At 46.6% G+C, this 23614-nt stretch overlaps 1 protein-coding gene across 9 annotated transcripts in view; it reads right to left on the bottom strand.

Moving 5' to 3' along the window:
* Positions 1-248: 248 nt before the first annotated feature.
* The window catches only part of ST6GAL1 (ST6 beta-galactoside alpha-2,6-sialyltransferase 1), a 47813-nt gene continuing 24447 nt past the window's right edge, over positions 249-23614 (bottom strand). For 6 of the 9 annotated variants that reach the window (XM_049802194.1, XM_049802197.1, XM_049802196.1 and 3 more), the window contains 5 exons: positions 14514-15195; positions 10546-10643; positions 5176-5277; positions 3732-3906; positions 249-1742 (listed from right to left, as the gene is read on the bottom strand). In XM_049802194.1, coding sequence (XP_049658151.1) covers positions 1501-1742; positions 3732-3906; positions 5176-5277; positions 10546-10643; positions 14514-15195 — 1299 coding nt within the window. In that variant the 3' untranslated portion in view covers positions 249-1500. Of the gene's footprint in view, positions 1743-3731; positions 3907-5175; positions 5278-10545; positions 10644-14513; positions 15196-16321; positions 16450-23614 lie in introns of all 9 variants that reach the window. The other 3 variants (XM_049802201.1, XM_049802200.1, XM_049802202.1) reach the window with 2 other exon arrangements.

Genomic DNA, 23614 nt, shown 5'->3' with positions numbered 1-23614 from the left:
ACACACAAACTGTAAACACTGACAGCTCCAATCCATCCAATGGGCCTGCAGAAAGCCAGCCTCAGAGCTGGAGGAACAGCTTGGCAGCTGCCCTCACCAAGACAGGGCATGAGCCATGGGCTTGCTGGAACGAGCAGGTGGGCAGCTCCCTCCCAGCTCTTCCTGCGCTGGCGCAAGGCTGGTACAGGTCCCAGGGGCCACGGAGCAGTGACATTTACACTGGTTTCGCCAAGGCAAGAAAGGGCAAATGGCTTCACAGGATTTATTAAAAACAGGAGAAGGAAAAGCTTTCTTTACAGACATCATGAAACACATCAGTACGGAACAGGACAGGGAAGGTTTTCTCGCTGACATACAGAGATTGCAGAGCTACTACTTCGACCATGCTGCCGCAGACTCCTCTCAAGCAGAAAAAAGGGCCCCCCCCCCATGAAAGAGAGCATGAGAAGCATGCACACTCTCCCTGCCCACCAGTCATGAAGCATGGAAGCGATGCATCTGCTCCCCACCTATTCAGAAAGAGCACACAGCAGCCGAGAGATCACCTCGGTTCACTTGCAGAAAACTGGAACTCACCTAGCAGCAGCTACGTGGTATTTGTTACTGGAGATGAGCCAGCAAGTAATTTGTCAACAATTGCAAAGGTAGATCAGCAGAGAGCTGGAAAGAGGTACCTAATTCCAGTGAGTTCTCCCATTTGTGCCTTGGAGCATCTTCCCAAAAATGCTTCTGAAATAAGGCTGCTTCTGTACCAAGCACAGCACTGTAGTGGAGGAGTAAACGTTCACTAAAATTTATTTTAAGTAATTAAAAAAAAAGTAAAAATATTAAAAAGTCTCGCAAGAATCACTGAATTGTGAATTGCCTCCCTCTTCCTTTGCCAAAAATGCCACCTGAATGGTTTCAGAAGTCTTAAAATTCAAAAGGAAGTTGCCATGGTTATTTTACAAACTGTTTATAAAAATCAAATATTTTGGACTAGGGGTTTAGCTTATCGGTACACAGCTTTGACAGTGTTTCCATAAATCAGCCCTGCTCCAAAGAGCTCCTAGGACTTTGGGAACAAGTTTTAAATTATTCTTCTTGTTTCTCAATGGACCAGGCTTTTGGCTGTCATAACCCCTTTGAAGCAAACCGAACCATATTCGGCATTTGATCCTGACTTGTGCCATCTCTGCTTAGAGAGCATCTCCTGCGCCTCCCATACACCATCATTGATTGAGATGAAGACAGAGATATCCACTGGCTGCATGAGCCTGGCTCCACCGGGAGTAAATTTATTGCAGTGGCTCACGCAGATACCGCGTGGATGTACCACAATGTATTAACACCACCTTACAGCTGGGAGAAGTTAGGCAACAAAGTCCTAAGAGCAAGTGTTGCGACACGGAAGAGCTGTCAAAACACACCAGTGCTTAGACCTAACAAATCTGACAACTCTGATTTAAAAAGTGCTTTGACAATAAAGAAAAATTCTGAAAGACACTAAAAACTGATTTGCTAGCAATGCACATTTCGGAAGCCGGGCAAAGTAACTTTCCCTTGAATATAAATGTCCTCATCTGTGCCCTGGTTTATGTGCTTCACCAAGTTTTTCTCAAACAGGAGGGGGTGGTAAGCTCCCATGGTACAGGCACGGTCATGAAACTTCTGGTAATAGTGGCAAATGTCCGTCTGCCGTTTAGAAGGGAGAAATTCATACACGTCCACTTCATCACAGAGTGTCATCATGATCACGATGCCTAGGGAGGGAAAGAAAGCAGACATCCCCATGTCAAACCAGAGAACTGATTAAACGTGCCAGTGAGACAGGCGGTCAGCAAGAAGCATCCAGCTCCAAGGGGAAGGGTTTTCTTTTTGAACATTCAGACGAGAGGGGGAAAAAACAAGTCTGGCCAGACAGGGCTGTTCTCTGAAGCCCTCTCTTGCAAAGCGCACGATTGACTTGATAACAGCAGATTGTTGATAGCGACAGCCATGCCAAAAGGCCAATTTTTAAGTGTGCTACCATTCTCTGTGACCTTCGTGGAAACTTGGGCGTCTGCCAACTGTGTGCTACAATTAGCAGATCCAAACAGCCCTTCGCAAACCTGCTTGGGTAAGCAGCGATGAGACGACCTTCACCATTTCTCCACCTGCCTCTTGTGAAGGCAGGGGATGTGAAAGCGACTGTGCTTGGAGATGGCTGGGGGAGAGGGAGCAGCCTCTGCTCCCCAGGCTCCCCCAGGTCCCCCACAGCAGAGCAGTGCTGCCCTCCTGTGTCTTCCGAGAGGCACAGGAACCACCCAAGGACATTCGCGCCAGCCCTGGGCACAGACCGACTTGTCAACTTTCTAGCCAGAGCAGAAGTAAGCCATAGCTACGGGCTACTTTTCTTCCAAGTGCAAGAAATAGCGAGAACATACTAGGGAAATAGAACCAACGTATAGTATCACAGAAAATTCACGCAGCATTTGAGACATCAGGGACCATGCATGATCAGAGGAACACAGTTTACAAGACATTAGAGGAACCCATCCGTGAAACCACTTGTTTAACTAAGGTGCATTTTAAACATGTTTTCATCCACCTTTTCAAATAACAATTTTCATCCACACTTAGACCTTCCAGGAAACCCAGAGCTGTAGACTGGAACTTGTCTGCGCCCCAGAGTCTGGCAAGGTGACTTGTTTTACAAAGCAGATAACTTGGCCCAAAGTTAAGCCACAGAGGAATTTGCTGTCTGATGTGGCTCCGTGCCTGCCTTGCCTTTGAGCTCCTAACTCCAGTTAACAATTTTGCTGCTGAAGTCATTGACTATGCTGTTACGCAGTTGTTCTGCACGTATCCCGGCAATGATGTAATAAGTGCTGGGCAAGAGCAAGGTAGTGGAAGAAAATTAGACATTTGACCAGCAAAAATAAGAAGTGACTCTGTTTGCACAGAGGTAGAAGGGTGCCTGTGCCCCAGCAGTGATGGGAGCAGAGATAGCAGCAGAGGAGAGGCTGAAGCACAGCAGTTGGACATCCACGTGGCAAACAGGACCATACGTCTATGCTGTGATTTCAAATACATGTGAACTTCCTGAGAAGTTCACTCCTTTTTATTCAGCTGGTCATGAGATCTGCTCTCCAATAAGAAGGAAAAGCTTTGCAACAGCAGAATGTAAAATGAGCCTCTTCCCTGAGAGGCTGGATTTAGCATGCTGACAAATAAGGTGTTAGCATGCTGAATAAGGGGGAATATCACAACTTTTCAGGGCAACTATTCAGTCTGACCATCCCCAGCTCCCCATTAAGTCTTTAGCTATATATATTTTTTCATATATATATTTCCATATTTATATATGGAAAGGATAAACAGACAAGCATTTAGATTTCATCTGCAGTAACCAGTTTTGCCTGACAATATCTGACCCCACAAGAGCCGTATCCTTCCTCTCACATCCCGTGGGAACTGCTCTGGCACTAGAAGCTAGAAATCCTAGAGACCATTTTGATGTTGCTATCTGCTCTCGTGTTTGCACGTGGAACCAGGCCATGTTTGTAACTGCTGTTTCAGAGGGGTGCTGCAAACTGCTTACTTTAACACAACTGAGCTGCTACTTTAAAGACAGGAAGCTTAAATTTTGGTGTAAGACAAACACTGTAAAAGCAACTCTGATAAGCACCATAAATCTGTAGCTGTCTTTGAAAAAAGGCATCCTGGAGAGTTCCTGCCTGCAAACTGAACAAGAAGTTTAGAGGGCTTACCAAGCATTCCTGATGATGGTGGGTTAGGTTGAATATGCTCCAGGGAATTCTCCTGCAGAATATCCCAGAGTTGCCACTGCATTTTTGGATTCAGGATATAGAAGGGCTGCTCTGGATGTGCACTACGATACAACTTATAGCTTTCAAAAAAGTTGTAGTCTGGTTTTCTGTACCACTGCAAAACAGAAACAAGTCAGACTCTTTTTATTTCTAGCCCATACTTTCCCATAACCAAGAGGAAACAAGGGTGAGTGAACCTGCTGCTGCCAGGGGGAAAAGGTCTGGCTATACTTACATCCACTCACTCGCTGTCCCCCACCACCTCATCTGCCCCTCAGGTCACTGTGGTGACTTGACTCAGTGAACAGAGCAGGGAAAACCCAAATCTCAGTGAAGGACCATTAAACAAGATCAGCACCTTGTATAATTTAATTATGCACCCCCCAATAGCAGATGATGTTGAGGACTCTGCCTTAAATGTTACAGACCCTGACCCCTCTCCACGCTGGAGTACAAAGCATCCTATTCTGCAGGCACGTGTCCCCAGCACAGGCTCTTAAACCAGGCTGAGCTGATTTCCATCCTAAAACTTCCCCTTTCAGTAAGAACACTTAGGAAGGAAGGGTTTATGTTTTCTTAAAGTAATTTTGAGATTTTTTTCCTATGCTAAAAATATTCCATCCTGGTTTTACTGACTCTTAAACATGCCGTACATATACCCTCATGTCTCCTGGAAGTGTGGAACTAGACACAAGAATAAACATCAGTGAGAAAATACGAAATGCAATCCAGGAAAGGAACGCAAAGACCTCTCAGTTACAGACAGAGCTTAAAATAAAAGCAAAGAATGGACTATTCACTCCTACCTGCTTTCACCCTGACCCTCCAAAGCTCATCACTTATCAAATAACGCCCTTTTGTACTCCAATGAAAAGTGAATGCTAGAGGGATTGCAACACCCACAAGTGAAAGCCTAGCTGACACAGAGAAGAGACATTTCCCAAGATCTTCAGAGGGTTTCCCAATCCATTCATAATGCATTGAGTGTATCTCATGTCTGACTTGGTGCTTGAAATATCCAAGCATTAACCATCAGAAAATCTTACAGCAACTGTCAGAAAGAGGAGTCATCCTCTGATGAGACGACAACTGCTGCAGCCAGTAGTGACGTCCTCCCTGCAGCATCAGCCCATGCAAAAGTAAAGGTGGGACCCGTTACACCTGGCCTGAGGCCCTTTACAGGAATCAGGAACAGGCAAGTGTTTCCCCAGGAGCACCCACACACGGGATATTCTCAGAAGTCCATATGGATATACCCATGATAACGAAGAGGTAAACAAGAATGGCCTTAAAATGAGTGAGTGCCCATATTAGGAAGAGGTGGGTTAACAGATGCACTTAAAAGTATATGACTGATTTTATTTACAGAAAAGTCACGCCTTACCTCATCAATTTCTGCATGATATGGTGCTGGATCCCAGACAATTAAGATTCCAGTGTTATATAGTGCTTCCCTCAGGAACTGCTGCTCCTCAACAGTTATGAGCTTGAAAAACAACAACAAATACAATAATATACAGTATGCTGTCAGAATTAGCAGGCAGCCAAGCAGTAAAACATACCTGAATACAGCCACAGCCACTCCACTGCCAGTGTTTGAGCATGCCCCACTGTATGCAGGCAAGGACACAACCCCCAGTGATGCCCTTCCAACGCTCACTCCAGCCCTGTCTAGCCGCATAGGATTTAGTGGCCAGTCACATGAAAGACTGCCATTTACACTTTACGAGGTTTTCTCTATCCATCTTCAATAATAAAACGAGGCCAGGACCCATAAAGTGATGCAGCTTGTATGATGGATACCATCGCTACAACTACCAGAGGCAGGTGGGAACATCAGTTGCTGCCACCAGTCACCGGGACAGTCCAGTAAGAGCCTAACACAAACGCACTGTTGCCTTTATCCAAAACCTTCACTTGAACCAGAACAAGCCTGCATGCGGGTGGTTTCCCGAGCAGGACAAACTCAGGCAGACAGGGCTCAGCACCGGGCCAACTTGCTGCGAGACCGCTGCTGCAAGAGACGTGGGTGGCCACGGCACCCCCAGGTGACCCTGCCTTGCACCAAGCCCCACCTCACCTCTCCGGAGCAGGATGGTGTGACGTGGGCGAGGGAGGTCTGAATCCCCTCAGAGCAGCAATGAGAAGGAAAGCACCACAACAGCAAAGCACAAGGGCTAGAGACAGTATTGGTGGAGAGAGACTGCTCCACCAGTGGTTTTCCCAAAGGAACAGAACCAGGTGGTTCAAACAGAGAAGTTGCCCTCTACAGCATGTGGCACCCAAGGGTAACCCACATCTGTAGCAAGACCAAGCGGTCAGAATCACACAAGACAGGGACTGATCTCCCGTCCTCCCCACCCAAAGGCATAACCTGTACAGGCACCGCTTATAAACATCCACTGAAGAAAAGCATCATCATAAAAATCGGCTCCCATTTATTCCGTTTTTCTCCATGGATCTAATTAAGAGCTAGCCAATTTATCCTTGAGCATCCCTGCTGCCCCCAGCAGCAGGCTGCCTTCCTGGCTGTCCTCATAACCAGAGCACAAGGACACTCTGGCCAGCCCAGATGCAAATGATTCCAAAAGCAAAAAGGGTTTCCTCACATCTGTTCTTAACTCTGCGGGATTAGGCTTTGGCCTCGACCACATGTACTGCCTGGTTTCATTTCCCTACAGTAGCTAAAATATCTAGGCCACTTGTTAGCTGAAGCGTGCAAGGCTGCAGGTGTGAACTTCTGTCTCCAGTCCACGGACACCAGAGGCAGAGGCAAGGCGAGTGCATGCCAGCTGGCACCAGCCATCCCCTTAGCCAGGTACGAGTGGGATGGAGCACTGCAACAGGACAGGAATAGGGCATGGAACACAGGAGCTTTTTCATTTCATTGTTTCTATTTAAAGGCTAGAAATCTTTCAGGAACTTTTCTGATGTGAAACACATGAAAGGGGGATTTGAGGGAGATTGAGCATCAGAGAAAGCAAAGGTCAGCCAAGCAACGCCATGTGAGTTGGCAGAGGCACACAAACCCCTAGAGAGCTGGGACAGGCACAAAAGCAAAGGGATAAGAAACCAGGTGGGGAGCACCTCCACAGCCACAGGGTGTTTGCTGTTTCCTTCCCCACGCCACAGAGCTGGCTCTTGGCACAACTAGTTATCTATTGGTCACTTAACCCGTTTACTGGAGGAATCTGGCTCCCCAGATACCTTTAGTGCCTACTTGTTCTGTTTAATACTGACTGATTCTTTCCAAGTAGTTAAATTCATTTAAATTGCTACATGACTTGCCCAGCTTTTTGATCCTATTTAGTTAGCGACCTATTAATTTCCTAGTTAATTTGCTCTTTAGCCAATTCCCTGTTTAGCCAGTATCTTGCTAATTCAGCCCCTAACCCTCCTGGTACGTTTACTGACTGTGTCAAAATGAGTTCCTTCTCTCCAGCTACCACAGTCAATGCTCTGTAATCTAAACATGTCCTCCTTTCCCATCACAATCTTACGCCATTCCACTGATGTGCTATCTCCTTTCTCTTCCTCCCTGCAGACTCGTTAGTGCCAATGACAGCAAACACAGCCAAAGCAGAGTGCTCTCCACAACAGTGAGAAGCCAGCCAAGGAGAACTGTAAACAAGGGCTGGGAGGAATGACGTACTCTGGACTTTGGTCAGCTCTGCAGAAAGGAGTTGTGTCCTACCGAATGACATTTGCACTCCCTCTGCACACTCTTCAGCCCTTATTTTCACAAGATGTGACTGCTTTCCCAGGGCAAATCGATGCCTTGCATGAGACTGCAGAAAAACATGCCATTAAAGGAAGGAGTACTGATGAACCAGTGAAGGTCTAAGAAAATAAGCAAGGTAATGTTAAAGGATTTCTTTAGTTAGAATGACTACCAAGGTGGTGGACCTACAAGCCTATCCTCAGATCTGAGGATGCCAAATTTCCCCCCCTCCTGCCAGTATCAATCTATTGATCTTTCCCTATGAACACAGATGCACAAGATACCCCACTCTACTGTTAAAACCATCCACGCCAGATATGTGCTAGAGACTGGTCCCCAAATTACAGAAAAATATCTTAAAATAATTATTAAGCAACTTAGGGCCACTGGCCACATGTGCCAAAGGGATACTACTCAATACAGACTAGTTTTGACATATTAGATTCAGAAGATCCCATTTGCTTCATTTTGGGAATGGGCTGAGGACTGATCAATAGTAAGAGCCAAAATAAGAGTAGCCAAGCCACAATCCCATCCCTGTTCCCAGTGACCACTTACAAGAAAAGCCAAACCCAGAACAAGAACAAATTACAGCTTGTCCAGCCAGTACCTGATGCCTGCAAGAGCTCTCTGCAAGGCACAGCTCCTGCAGCAAGCTGAAAACAAAGTGTGATCAGGCAACCCTACTAACAAGAAGGTTAAAATGATGTTGCCATGACTAAAACAGCGCTGAACCATTAAAAGTGCAAATAAAAAACACAGAAGAAAACCAGGCTCCCAATCCAGTGATTCCTGAAGATAACAGGGACTGCAATTAGAGCTGTTCAGCTTAGAAACTCCAGAAGAGAGACTCTGCACTATTCACATGGAGAGCATCTTTTGCCCTGTTCAGCAGCTAGATCAATGCTACATTTTGAGTTAACTTTGAGTTAACTCTAATAACTGGAACAACTTTGCTCTCCCTGCAATTCAAGTCTTCTTAGCTGGTGTCTCTGTTCAGAAGGGATGGCAGCAGATGAAAAACCCATGGCTGCAGGCTGATCTGCATGAAGAACAGAAGCACTATAATGATGTGGCTATAACTACACTTTGTCCAAAATAAGAGCATCCACATGGAGAGCTATTACTGCTATATTACAGCTGTACAATCACACAGTTACCCTCCTCCCTGTGCAGATAACCCTAGTATCACACAGGTCATGTACATGTTTTTGCTGGTTTCATATCACAGTAAGTTTGGCAATGAGCACATCCTCCAAAGAAAGGTTTCTTAAGTGATAACACCTATCTGACATCATAAAAATACACACAGAAGGGACAGATAAAAAACCGGAGAGGTCAAACAGGGCAGAGGAAGAAGGATGTCAGCAGCCAGATATGACTGCTAAAAAACAGACTGGTTCAGAAAGGACGAACCGTCCGGCATCTGACTGGTGGTTTAACACAGGGGAATTGAGATGCAGAAAGCAGCAGAACAGAGCATGGTAGCAAGGGGAGAAGGCGAGACCCAAGGGCAGAAAGAGCATTCACACAAGAAGCAAGAATGTACTTCAAAAGACACACAAAATGAACTAGGGAAACTGGTTACAAGCTAGCTCCGCGTCTTGCCTTTGAAGAGGATGGCCAAGCTCCTACTGATGCTTTGAGAAACTTCAAACCTTGTTACACGGCAGCACCCATGGACTCCTCACACAGAGGCAGATGAGAAATCTCCAGGCCTATAAATCTTAGCTTTGGGGTGAGGAAAGCAAACTGCCTTTTCGGTTCTGGAGTACAAAAGCTACGCTTCAGTCCCCCAACTCTCCCTGACTCGCTCCCCCAGTCTTCATGTGCCTACAGCCTCCTCCCCCTCTTCCTGGATGAGGAGGTGCTCATACTCTGTGCTGCAATGCTGCACCAGGTCTTTCATCCAGGGGCCCTTGGCCTATTCCGTATTTACTGTCCCACTCCATTCCCTCACCAGCATGCACTACTGTGATTTCCTGTTCTCTCTGCATGTCCACACTTGAAAATTTCTCTCCCTGAAATGGGCAAACATGGGGAGGTAACAGACACATGGAAGTAGGGTGCAAACACCATCTGAGATGTACCTAGAGCAGCGACAGTCTCTGTTGTGGGTCTCACTCTGCTCCTGAACGGGTGGCATACTAACCCTGCTAATGTATTGCTAGACATGTTCCTAACCACTGAGAGTCTGCTTCAAAGCCTTCTGGAGTCCAAAGAAAATTAGCAGACGTACAGCCTCATACCTAGAAAGAGCTCTCAGTCAGAGAAAATTTAACTCGGTAAGCAACGCCTTGCATTAAAGGTACTTTCTGTAATGCTCTGCAATCAGGTCCTGGACCCTCCGACTGCCACCAGAGCCCCTATCCTCTCCTGGCTGTGTGCAGGCTACAGCTTTAAAGGTGGGTCCTTTGCCAATTGTCTTCAGCCATTGAACAGCCCTGGTTAATGCGTTATCTAAGGGTCTACAGAATCGCTGGGCAGAAAAGTATTGTTCTTTTATTAAAAGCCACATAAACTTCCTTCATTCTTCATACCCAACTCCGGGGCAGACACAACTTGTCTCTTGGCACCCCTCAGTCTGCTGAGCAGTGTTAGCTGAGCTGCAGTGTCATTCCTGCCTCACACTCCCAAAGCACAGCAGCAAGCATGCAGCTGGCCTTCCTGTACTAACAATGAGGCTTCGAGCCAAGACAAAAATCAAATTACTTTGTGCCTGCTGTAAATTGCAAGCAGGCTTCTGCACGTTAGCTAGCACGTGCTAGTTTAACTGCAGTAACCTCAGATTTACCAGCTGTCCCCTGGAAAGGAAAGATGTTCCCATCCTATGGCTATCTGCTAGGGACAGGAGAAATTGGATAGAAAGCCCTGTTCTCCCCAGCTTCATTTTAAAGACCTCCCAGCAGCAGATGAATGCAGAAGACCCGTGGATGTTGTTATTTCAGCCTGCTGCTCAGCTCCCAGGCAGCACAGGGGAGGTACACAGCTCTGCCACGCTTGGCCCATTTGGCACATATTAGTCAGACCTACCTGGGAGTTCACAAGACGAATTGTTGTCTTTTGCCCCACATCTTCTTGAAACCCCTTGATAGGAGCCCCATTGAATCGCAAAACAGCATCATGGCTATCTGAAAGCAAAACAGAGTGAAAACCTCCAAGCTAACAACTGTTTTTTGAGTGATAGAAGAGATGTGTAATAGGCTATTCACCTGCATTTCTAATACTATCTGGCTAGTCCCTGGCTTTCCACGTAACAATTAGAAGTACCAAGCCAGATTCTGTGGAAGAAGTTGTTAGTCTAACTTAGTGATCAATACACTTTTTTAAAATCCACTTTTTTAAACTACAATCCACTGGCAGGCTGAAAGCAGCCCTAGCATTTGTTCTGCATGGAGGAGTGCAGCATCTCCTTCCCCCTCTCTCTTCTTCCTTCCACTTTACCAGCAGATAGACCGATATACAATTAATTTACCATGTGGCTGGCTGAAAACTAAGGAACTAGGAAATAACGGCAAGCCACTGTCCTCTCTTACAGCCTGGAGGTTGACCAGCCCAAGAAACATGTATAATAACCACAGCAGAAAGCAAAGCTGACTTCAGCCTGCCAGCATACCTCCCACGTTACAGAAATAAAACCACTGCTGTGCATTTACAGGCACAGCTTGTTGCATGCCTTGGGATTCACTGCATTTTCCTCTGCTGGCATCATCTCTTAAGACAGCACAGCACTCCTCCAGCACCCTCCTCTGCCTCGGCACAGCCAGCCACGCTGCCGTAATGCCACAGAGCCAGGCTGCTGCTGCGGCACAGAAGGCATTCGTGCCTGTCACCCTGGCACCCCGGCTTCTCCATACCTCTTGGCTAGATTTGGATAGGAAACCTTTCCTGTGATCAGAGGCATTGAGTTAGAGGAACAGGATCAACTTCCCTGCCTTTGTGCTAAGGCCACACAACCACAGCTCACGGCACCTGGGGTCTGTGGGGAATTGCCAAGTCCCTAGCCAGGGCAGAAGGGCTCGCCTTGGTCCAGAACCAGGTCTTTTCAAGATAATTTTCTTGAAAACAGGTGTGTTCTCACAAGCAATGCTGGAGGATCAGTAATCACTGGCAGTGAAGACTAGTTTCTCAGCTACTTTATTCTCAAAGACCAGTAGATCTTGTTTAGAGCCCTGCCAAAGCAATACAAAAAACCCAGAAAGGTGATGTTTCTGAAAAAATGTGTCCACACTGAGAAGCAGTTCTGTAGTTACCACTACAGACCCTCAACTCCACATCCTACCTTGCATCAATAGAGTACAGGGTTATAATTTTCCCATATAACTTCAGCCAGACACCAAGCGTTATTATGCCCTAAATTTGCATTTAAAAGGGGTGTTTAATGACTGCACAGGCAGAGTAGCTGGCTCTCCAAAGCACTCTGTCTCCAGGTGGTTGCGCAGCACTTGGTATTTCTCATATCAGACTTTTCACTGGCAATTCATAACCTCCAATAACACCAAGAGCCCAGTAAGATACAAGCTGCTTGTTTACAAGCTTCTCCCTGTTCTGCTCTGCCAGCCTCCCTTAATTGACTACTTGCTCATTTGATATCTTAACGTGATTACACAGAGCAAATATTTCCTGGAACAATAATTCAGCAATCCGTTGTGCTCATCTACACAAATACTTCATTTTAAGCCTGTCAGATTTAGTACCTTTCTGGCACCTTCCTCCGACAAAACCACAGCTTTTCCTACCTGGAAATAAATCAGGTCAAAACTAGGGAAAAACCTGTACATAAATACACTGAATACTCCTGAATCCTTTGATATTCACTCTGCCCAGCTCAAGGCTGCATGTGCTGAAAACTCTGCAGAATCACTAGCAGAGATGACTGCTTGAGCAGAAGGGTTAAAGCCTGTGACCCAGGCGCAAGGAACACAAGGCAGAGACACCAGCAAGGGTTAACAGCATTCGCCTCAGGCACATTACACAGTGACCTTTCCAGCATCCATCCCTTTCGATCTGGAACAAACTGGTGCTTCAGTTTTGGGGACAGGCTCTGAGGCCGTCTGTAGGAACAATTAAATGGCTTTCCACATCTGACGCCCTTTCAGCTGCATCGCAGCCAGAACACAGCCCGTCGCATTTCTTGACTGCTCTGATACTGAACCCAGCACTTGCACGGACTGCATTCCAACACGCTGTAAATGCCACCCTCAGCTCTCAAGAGGGCCCCCCTATGGAGGAGCGAGCAGTTGTATCCGTATGTGGGAGTCTAACAGAGACACAAGCCAGCTGTGTCAGGGGAGGGTGTTAAGGTCACTTCTGTGGAAACCTTTAGCTACTGAACTTCATGAGGCACCTAAACAAGCCAAGACAGGTACTCAAATGAAAATCAGAATTGGCTTACCAAGTCTTGACCCAACTGGCCTCAAATGCTCCTGAGGCGGAAACAATTACATCAACCAACGCCCACCTGTAATTTTTACCAGAAGGTAATGCTATCCTGGTTCATACCACCACTATCTTTCTCATCGCATCTTTCATGGCATTTTAACACACTTCAGACTGTTCAACCTCATTCTAGTGCCTGCCCACCTGCCCTGTGGAGCAGAGAGGAGTTTGGGGGAGAACTGAGGGAGTACCAGAACAAAGCCCTGACCCCTTCCATGAGTATCCGGGGTCTATGATTCTGAAAGCTTTGCCCAAGTTGTCTGTGAATCATGTATTAAAAGCTATCTATCTACTTGTTTCAGAGGATGAAGGCTACTTGCAGCTAAGTGCAGGCCAAAGGGACCTGATCCAACAGAGAACGTATGGACACCCTGAAGCCTGCAAACAATTTCCACTGGAGAGAACACTCATAGGCTTTAAAACTTCTACAGTGAAGCTGCAGTTCAGCCAAGTGTGAATCTTAACTGAGCCTCAAACAACAATCAGTGAAGAAAGCTGAGGGAACTGCAGGCACAGGAGAATTTTCTGCCAGGCACAAAATCCTGAGTTGAAGGCTGGACAGCTGGTTTCCCCTGCATGCTGCTGTCTTGAAGACACAAAATGCTTTGGTATCAGAACATGCTACTTTATAATCCACGGTACAACACCAATGTTTCAGCGTTTATTAAGGCATTAACCGCAGATAAATATGGTCAGATAAGACTTTGCAAAGCATCACCAAACTTTGTCTAAAGAAGAGATAAAATAAAGCCCTGTAAAATTTTTCCATGGTCTCCTGGACCACTCAAACTCGGCCACTGCCTTGTGGTTCAGAATGAAGCAGTGCCACTTTTGGAAAGCCATGAGCAAGAATTACAGCGTCACTAAGGCTGGAAGGGACCTATGAAGATTATCTGTGCCCAGCCCCTCTGCTCAACACTGGGTCAGCTACAGCAGATTGCTCAGGGCTGTGTCCAGTGGGGTTTTTTCCCCTTTAGTGTTTTGTTTTACTTCTCCGAAGAAGTCTTTCTGAATGAAAAATTTTGACTGTTGACTGTGCAATGAGTGCATTGGCATTACTTGACCCACCCCAAACCCTCTCAATAAACAAACACTTTAGGAATCATGACCTCTCCCTGGTATCTGGTATTAGTGCTACCCTCTAGCGATGCCAACGCGATCATGAAAATTGAAAGGACTAGCTGGAAGAGAACTACCTGCACATACGTCATGTCCTCTCAGCTCAACCCAACCCTTCCACTCCCTTGGGGCTCACTCGTTTTGGTCCACCCAAGGTCCAAGGCTCACAGGCACTGTGATCTAGGGCATCATAATGCAGCCTACACTGTGCGGTGTGTACATTCAGAAACGAAGGGAGAATCTGATCATTACTCCCATTTCTTCCTAGTCTGTTATGTTCACTAACTCTAGAAGTTGTTCAAGGATAATATTTCAACTTATTTTAAACAACTTTGTGACCACACCAGTGACTTACTGGTAAGAGCACGACAGTAGGTTACTTCTATTCAGTGTCAGTTATAAAACAATGTTATTTGACTTCATGCTAATAGAAAGATACCAACCTATCTCTTGTCCCAAATGAGATGATTTCAGAGACCCTGCTGAGGACACAACGGCACAGCGACCCAGGCGGCCCACTGTTTCATTGAGGCTTTTCCCTGGTAGGTATTGCTGCCATTCAGAGGTATCAAAAGGACCATCTGATCCCTGTATCATGGTCACATTCACCCTGTCCCGTAGCTGGCAGAGCAGCTTCTCTGGGCTGAGTTTAGCAGTGTTCCTCTTCCCGTTGTAAGTCACATTGTACTTGTTCATGGACAAGTAGTTTTTTCTGACCTTCTGCAACCTCGGTATGAGATTTCTGGATGAGCTGTCCTTATCCCATACCTTCACAGAGTCTGCTGCTTTCTTGGACTTTTTGGCTCTTCCAGAGATGCTGTCTTTTACTTTGTTGTGGTTACCAAACCATGTTTTGGGTATCTGACCCAGTTCACTGGCTGCTTCATGGAAGAGGCCCTGTGATTTAAGTGGGATCCACTTTTCCGAAGTCCTGTGAACCTGTGAATCATCGTTCTCGGTCTTGAAAGGAACATAGTAGCTTCTTCTCATCTCTCTCCACAAGCAAACTGTCAGCGCTACCAGTATCACCACGAGAACAAACATCAATTTTTTCAACACATTGATGTGAACCATAGTGTACGGTGCATCCAAATGGGATGCTAAACACAGGGCAGGAAGCTGGTCCTGGGAGAGAAGAACACATCTAAGTCAGGGCTGCGTGCACAGGCCTGTGTATCTATAAAGTTATAAACATCAGTGTGTGGGCAATGGGAGGGGAGAGGGAGGACATAGGGGTAATTTTAAAATTTCAGGCTGTTTAAAGATCTCATTTCAAAGTCCACCACCTCAAACATCAAATGGAAAGACTTCAGCTGCCTATTAGCCATTGCATGCTATGTAATGGTGATCTGAGGCCACTGCCACTCAAACCTTTTTTCTATTCCCTTCCACAGGTGACAGTCAAGCTTAACACAGCCAGTACCATACCAGCAGCAGGGTAAGTCTCCACTTCTCTTTCCTTCACCTCCCATCCCATCCAGCCAATATCCAAATCCCACCACTAGCATTGCCAGAACTGAGCTTCTACTTGACTACAGGCATGAACGCTAAGGAAGCACATAATGAGGCATATGACTGTTGAAATAAAAGCTGTGAGTTCACGAACAGTGGGACTTTCAAAACCTGGTGCTGACACACTTGGTAACTTCACAGGAAGCTCCTGCAAGCCTGCAGTGGGCTGAGCGCACTCCCAACATGAAGCCTCACTCAACAGCTGCTGGGAGCCAATCAATCCACAGTAGGGTTTGAGGCATATTTAGGTTCATAAATGCACTGTGATAAACATTACTCAAGGTATGTTACCGCCAGAGAAAGCAAAGCCAGACCCTGTTGTACAGTATTCTCTCTCCTCTTTTGCACTGCCTCATATCAGCAGATACCTCCAGCTCCCATCATGTTATAAAAGGGGGCAATTCAATAGCAGGAATGCCAACTCAACCTAGGCAGCACAAGGGGCTGGTGTAGGAAACATATGCTGAGGCATAACCAGCTCATGAGCGGCACACTGGAACACAGAATACAGGAGGGCAGCTGCTCATTTCCCTACAAGGCTGCTCCAGGATGTGTCCAAGAACATGGGAGCTGATTAGAGACACCAGCTGTCCCAATGCTCCTCAGGAGACACACACATGCAGATCACTACCCATCCTAGAGAGAGACCCTAGTGACAACTCCCTCCTTCAGCAACTTGCTGAAAGCAAGCTGTGCTAAGCTGTGGTATTGAGAAGCCACTGAGCCACCAACATACTACCTGGGGATAGAGCAGCAACTCTCCAACTCAGGTCATTTTTGGCTGTTGGCAGATTTTCTTCCGAGGGTTTAAGCAGGATATCACAAAACACAACAGTTCTGTGACACACTGAAGAGTTCAAGAAACACCTGCAAAAAAAGAGGGGAAAAAAAAACCCTATTATGGAAGAACCTCATGGTTCTGGGGATGAGCAAGTATTTCCTCAGACAAGCCCTGCGGTCCTACAAAAGCTGTTACCCAGGCATGGAAGGGGCAGCAGCAAACACCACATAAGCTTTTTAAACACTTAAATGCCCACTCAAAATGGGCATCTTCCTTCTTAGTCTGAAAACTATTCTCAGCTAAAGCAGGAACTGGTTTGCAGGCTGCCTGCTCTACGCTCCCACCAGACCGACAGCCTTCTCCATGGAGAAGGCTCTGCGCAGTGGACACACCAGCAAAACAGTCAAGAAAAAGTCCTAGTGCTGAGGCTTAGCACAATGAACAGGGGAAAGAAAAAGCTACCTTTTCCTAGGGAAGTATCTTACTGCCTATTCTTGGGCAATTCACACACTCTTTCTCAAATGGAATGGCAGAGAAGACTCCCTGCTTTTTTGGAGCAAGTTGTATGATAAGTTGCTTTACAACATGTATCTTAATCCACACGTCTTCACAGACTAGAAAAACATATTTTAGACTTTATAGCTTCACTCTACCAAGGAAATGCAGCAAGAGAAAGGGAGCTTTCACAGTGTTATACAATTCAAGAAGTAGCTTGCTTTTGCAGGAACTCTGAGTCAGTACAATGCCACATAAGCTAAATTACAAATGCTACTGTTCATAAGTTTAAATACTAAATTATTAAAGCATCCTAATGCTGACTACTTATATTTTCTTTTAACTATGTGAAGGAACTCATCCTGATTTCTCACAGAGCAGGCCGCTTAAAAAGTAAACATTCTTCTACCTCCACTTCATAAACTAAGAAAAAAAAATTACAAAAATTCTAGAAGCACTAGTAATTCTAGCTTCTATTGAAGTGATTTCCCCTGCCTTGACAGACCATCTCACTTTTCATTTGCTTGAGAAGCAAGTGCTAGAAAGGCATGCTGAAGTCTTTTTGGCCAGTATGGTTTCAGATGCAAAGGTACAGCAGTCTGGGGAAGGGAGGGCTGTTGGGAGGGGATGCAGGACATCACTGTGCTCTCTTCTGTGAGTAGTTAACACAAGGTTCCCTGTGCTGTTAATAGTTCCTCTTCTGCTGCGGTGTCTGCAAGACACTCTCACCCCTGCCTCCCCCCCCGGTCCCCTCTGCAGCTGGAGACCCTGGTGGGCCAGCCTGCTCGGTGTCTGCCTGGTGCCCTTGGGAATGGAAAGAGCCACATGAAGGCAGGAGACTGCAAAAGCAATTTGCTAAAGGGGAAAGCACCGCTGAGTCAGCCTCCATGCTGTCAGAGGCTCTGTAGGCAAACCACAGACAGCAAGGTTTTCCAAATTGCACGAGAGAAACACCAAAATAGAGTTGTCCAGTGTCAGTGGAGGACAAAACTCTGAGACACCTCCCTCCGACCATGCTTTGTGCAGACCCCAACCTGACTTGATTTATGCTATACTTCTTTACACAGGATGAGGGTGTCGCTTCCAGGAAACTCCACCAAGATGCTCTGCGCGGGCAGCACAGATCCTCTGCACCACGGGAGGTGCCCAGCCGCCCCACTGCCCTGCAGAGCAAAGCTCTTCATTCCGGGCCCTGGAGGGTTCTGCCATGCTTTTGAATTCAGAAGCCTCTTCTGACAGGCTTCCAGGTGTAGGTGATAGCAGGCGCAGCTTGGTATTGTTAACTTTTGTTTCCCATGGCTAGGATCATCTTGAGGAGTGGCAGGTTCTTCACGGTGGAACAACCTTACAGCTCAATGCAAGTTCCTGCTGGGACGCTCCTCCCAATGCCACACAGCAGAGGATGCCCAACAAGTTACAACACGTCCTCTCCTCCCTGGGCCCCACAAAGGAACCTAGAGAACTCACCTTCAGCACTCAGCACAACGTGACCTCTGCCTTTGATGACTGTGCATGCTGCTGCAATGTGAACAGGTATTTTGCTTTGATTTGTAAGTTGGCAAAGTAGGTTCTGCAAGCAAGCACATTTTAGGAGAGCCACAACATTTCAAGGTACCTTTTGTTCACCAAGGGTTCAGTGCAGTTCAGTTTAATTATTACTACTACTTCACATGATATATTTTATTTGCACAAGTAGCATCCTAACATGAGGTCCCCCTCAAGCACCGTGCCAGCAAACCTTTTCTGCCGAGCGGGAAGGCAGTTGCTCTTCCAGGCAAGGTAGGACACCCCACAAGTGGTGCTCTCTTTCCACACCCTTAGCTAAGTCACTTCTGTGCACTTCTGTATTGCAGCGGTTAGTACAAATGTGCTCTTCTGGAGGTGACACAAACTTATCACCTACACAAAGCACAAGGTGTCAGCTATGAGCACTAAGAAAGAAAGGGCAAAAAAATCCCCCAAACCTATAAAACACTTAAACAAATAGCTGCTGCCTTCCTGAAACCTAGAGCTCAAGGCAGCTGTGGGGTGCAGCACTGGCTGGCTGGCAGGCTTACCCCACACAGCAAGTCCTCTGGGGGTAGATTAATCCTGTGCAGAGAACAAGTGAGTGATGCAGTATCCTCAAGGCAGTCAGGGAATTATATCCCGTCCACACACTCTTATACTTAACCTTTATTGTCCAAGTATATCACTGGAGTCATGTCTTAATCATCCAAGTACAGAAGAGTGTGAAAGTCCTGCCTCCTCTGGCATCCCAGATGCTGCCATCCATCCGGGGAGCTGCAGACGGCAGTGCCCTGGCAGAGCACACCAGGCCATCCCCGTTTCCACTACCCACAGCAGATCTACCCTAAAACTGCTAACAACAGTGTCTTCACCTCATTAAACAAAAAGTCTATCAAGCCCTTACCTGTCTCCTATAGTGAGTGACAGCAGATACCCAGAGAAAACATGTATGGACAAACATATGAATATATTTCTCTTCCAGCAAATGCACCCAGCTTCCCAAAAGCTCTGTCATCAGCTGTACTAATGCCCACCCTCTGCACACGTTTAATTGCTTCTTGAAATCAAGCACGTTGCCCAAACGGCCTGAGGCAATGAATTCTGCAGTTGTGCACTGTGCAGAGACAACCGCTCCTCTCTCCCCTCTCTCCGCTTCACACCGGGAAAACCCAATCGCACCGACAGTAATCCTGTCTTCATTTTCTGCACATTGTTCATGGTTGCACCACCTCTCCTAACACCCTCCTTTCCCCACTCATTGCTTTTCGAGGCTGAATCCCATGTTCTCTGACTCTCTGGGTCAACTTCCCTGGCACCGTTAGCAGCGTGTGAACATCCCTTGAGGCAGGCGCACGGGGACACCCCAGCTGCACACGCTCAGGCCACGTGGTCTGGCAGCAACATAACAACGGGGCTGCTTTGTTCTCCTTCCAAAACTTCCTCCACTTCTATTTCCCTTTGTGACCATTTCTAAGCCCTGAGTGCTAGGCTGTCAGTAATGACTTCAGGATATTTTGCAAGCAGCACTGACTCACTGAGAGTTCTCTCTAGCACAGGGCGGAGGGCAGGAATAAAATAGGACTAAAGAGCATTATCTTACCCCTCCTAGGCTTCCTTTGCCCTTGCGCTGCCCAGCCACCAGCATGGCCGGAACCCTTTGCAGCTGCTCGGTGTTTTCTCTGGACCCAGCAGCCCTCTGAAGACAAAGCCAGCCAAGCCCATAACCTAAGCCCTTCCTCCTCTCCTTTGCAGATCCGTTATCGCTGCTTAACAGCAGAGTTATCAGAGCAAATCCCTGTGGACTTCTGTGATGTTGTGAAACCTGACCACTTGGTTTCCCACCCGCTAGGCAGTCACTAATCCAGGACGGGAACTTTCTCATCCCACGACAGCTTAGGGTGTTTTTTTTTCCCTGAGGCTCTTGATGAGGAATCTCAGCAAAACCTTGAAAATTCAAGCATTCTATTTCCTCCTCTCCAGGTTCACTAACTCCTGAAAATGAGAGAAGAGGAAACAGGCAGACAGATTTGAAATACGACTCTTCTGCAAACAGATGATGAGACGCCTCCATTAATTCTCACATATTCTACAGGTGTTAGTTATTTTTATTATGTTTACTGGTCTGAAGCAATGGATCCCCACCAGAGTCCCTCTGAAATGCAGTCATGTCAAATAACACCTTTAACTTAATTTAAACAACGATTTGAGAGATGTAACCCCTGGGGATGGGGATATGCAGGGGGCACATCCACCTGTTTTACTGTGCCTCTCCTTGGTCCCTCCATTCATATATCAGCATCATTCACCTGCAGTTTTCTTGCTTCTGACATAAGCACAAAAGCTTTTTACTTTAGCAAGTTGTTCCTCAGTCTTTTTTGGGGTAATGTGATAACAATTTCATATTTAAACGTAGAGCATTTACATCTCCTTCCAGATTTCCTTCATTTATACATTTCCATCTGTAGCCACAAGTGTGCTGTGCCTAAATACAAAGCAGTAAAGCTTTGCCCCCAGCTTTTGCTGGTGTATTTTTGAATGTTTTTATGCTCCCCCATATGAACATTTTATACTTCAACTATGCCTTTTTATTATTTTTTTTTTTTTTTGGACATTCTCAGTACTAACCCTTTCCTCCGCCCAGCACCCTCTGTAAAGCGCCTGTGGCTGGTAGCAGAGGCAGAATGAGTTCACATGAAAGTGTGTGAAAAGAGAATACCTAAAGAGGAAATACATAGAGGTGTAGGGCAGAAATCCCTCCATTCAAAATAAAATAACACACCCAAGGAAACTGAAGAGGAGAAGGAGGAGTAGGATTCGAGAAGTGACCTCGAATCCCCATCTGCTCTTTAAATTCCCTATTCTTGTCCCGAGGAAAAAAAAATAAATTATCAAGAGCCTTTATAGTATTACACAAACTACAATCATGCTTTTTTGCAAATGAAGAAACTGTACTTTTCATATACTTGACACATCAGATGAAAGGTGGTAATACATTTGTTCAAGCTAAAGGTCTCTCCCTCTGGAGTTTCAGAAGATCTCTCTGATACTTTAGTTAGCCTGGCCTGTTAATTCAACTGTGTGTATTTCAATTTTGTAAATATATAAACAGGGAAGGCTTGCTTCTAACAATCTTGGGGTTTTTTCCAAAACATCACTGTGCTGTGAAAATAAAACATCTGTTGAGCCATACATTTAAGTAAGTGCTTCCAATGCCATCAAACAAACAAAAAAAAAAGTGCAGAATGAGGAATTTTTATGTGGAGAATGAGGAAAAGAAGCATTTTAACTGAGGAACATGGTTAAATTTCAGATGACGCGTTGAGAAGCTATACACGTCACTTGCTAATGAAATAAATCATTCCATTAGTCCTGCCTGCATTAAAAATCTCTGCATGTGCCAGAAACAATATGCTGCTGTCACAGCTGAAAAAAATTCTCCAGGAGAGGCAGATTTTGCGGCGGGAGGCACAGGGGAAAGTTTAAGCATGTGTTTCATTTTGGTTTTACGTGTCAACAAACATTGGGATTTAATAAAGGCAGAAGCCTTCATTTCTGGCTGTGTCAGCCCTTTATTCCCCCTCTTTTCTGAGGTCCCGTGCTGGTTTTGGAGGGTGGCTCTGCATTGCAGCACACTGCCTTCCCTTCTGCCCTAATTAAAAAGCAGCAGTTTTGCTTTCACTCACCACCGATGCTCTGCCAGGCACCTGCAGAACCACACGGTCACCATCGGCCACTGAGACCCAAGGTGAGAGGTGACCCGCGCTGCTGTGGCTTCCCACCTCTGGCTCCCGCCGGCCCAGCAGGATGCCCACACAGCTCTGGCCCAGGACCAGCCCACACCAGGGCATGAAGTGCATGTTTGGAGCTGTTGGAGCTCAGCTCTAATAAACCACTTTATGTTAGCAAGTATGACATACGCAATGACAAATCCGCTGCAAGGCATCTGAACCAGCCAACCCACTGCAGTTAAGGACTTGCCAACAGCTATGGCTGCAGCAAGCAGCGGTATGCCCAGCAGCACCTACAGGGCTGAGAAGCAGCTTGCCAAAGAAGTGAGCCTCTGTTTGCTGTTGTGCTCCTGTCCAGACCAGGAGGAGACACACACACACACATGTGCGGGGACCGTCTTCGACACCGACGTACCAAGAGAGGAAGGGAGGGATTCAACAAACAGCGTTACAGGACTGTTAGAGCCATGCTGCTCTAATAGCTCGTGACTGAAGGGATGGTCCTCCTGTCCCTTTGCCTACCTGATCAGAGACTGTCAGGATGACCTTCAGCTCTGACAAGCATGTCACATTACCACCCTTCACTCCAACACTGTCAGGAAAACGTTTAACACCAAAAAGCGTATCTTTTCCTTCTGCAAAGCCACAAGCTCTAACCATTGCCCTGGACCAGCAGTAACAGTCCCTGACACTGCTGGCTAAGGCAGAAATGGGCTACTGCAGGGTCCTTTGCAGGCGCATGAAGATGGAAGGACAATTTAACTCTTAGAACTGGAAAAAATAATTACCAAGGCACACCATGGTAGACAATGGTGGGTTACTCGCCCAGAGGGACAGCGTGTTTACGAGCTCCGAAACAGGACCAAGCTCTTGGCTAGTGGGACCAGCACCTCTCCATTACAAAACCTGCCTTCCTAGCCCACAGACAGACACCTGCCGAATATTCCCTGTTAACAGTAATGGACAGGAAAGAGACCCCACCTGCGTGGGGTGCTGGCATGCCCCAGGCGGGACCCGGGCTCTGGCAGCGTGTTCCCACTCAGGTGCAGTCGGCCAGCCACCATGGGAGCTTTCAGAGTCCAGTTCAACACAGAAGCCATTTCATCATGGGCACATGCCCACGGAAACCTCACTGAGCAAGATACTTGGAGACCACTGCTGGTAACAACCTTTTCAATTTCTAAAATTGCCAGTTTCATGTTGAAAGAGAAAGAAAGCGCATCATGCTGCGCATGAAGCGCACCAATTCCCAAAAGCACTGCTTCTCCTCCCATACCCGGCCCCCCCAGCTGAGGTGGGGAGTGATAGAACGGCTTTGGTGGGCACCTGGCATCCAGCCAGGGTCAACCCGCTACACAAGTGAGGTTTTCATTATCAGTCAGCTTTATCATAACCATTCCCACACTGACACCAACAGTGAAAATTCCCCCCCAGCTTTAAAGACCAGGGTACGATCACTCATTTAGGACTATTTACTTTACATAGAACATGACACCTTCCAATCAAACAAATCACTTCT

Source organism: Accipiter gentilis, chromosome 6, assembly GCF_929443795.1.
Source record: "Accipiter gentilis chromosome 6, bAccGen1.1, whole genome shotgun sequence".
Classification (NCBI taxonomy): Eukaryota; Metazoa; Chordata; class Aves; order Accipitriformes; family Accipitridae; genus Astur; species Astur gentilis.
This window is presented reverse-complemented; position numbering and strand designations above follow the sequence as displayed.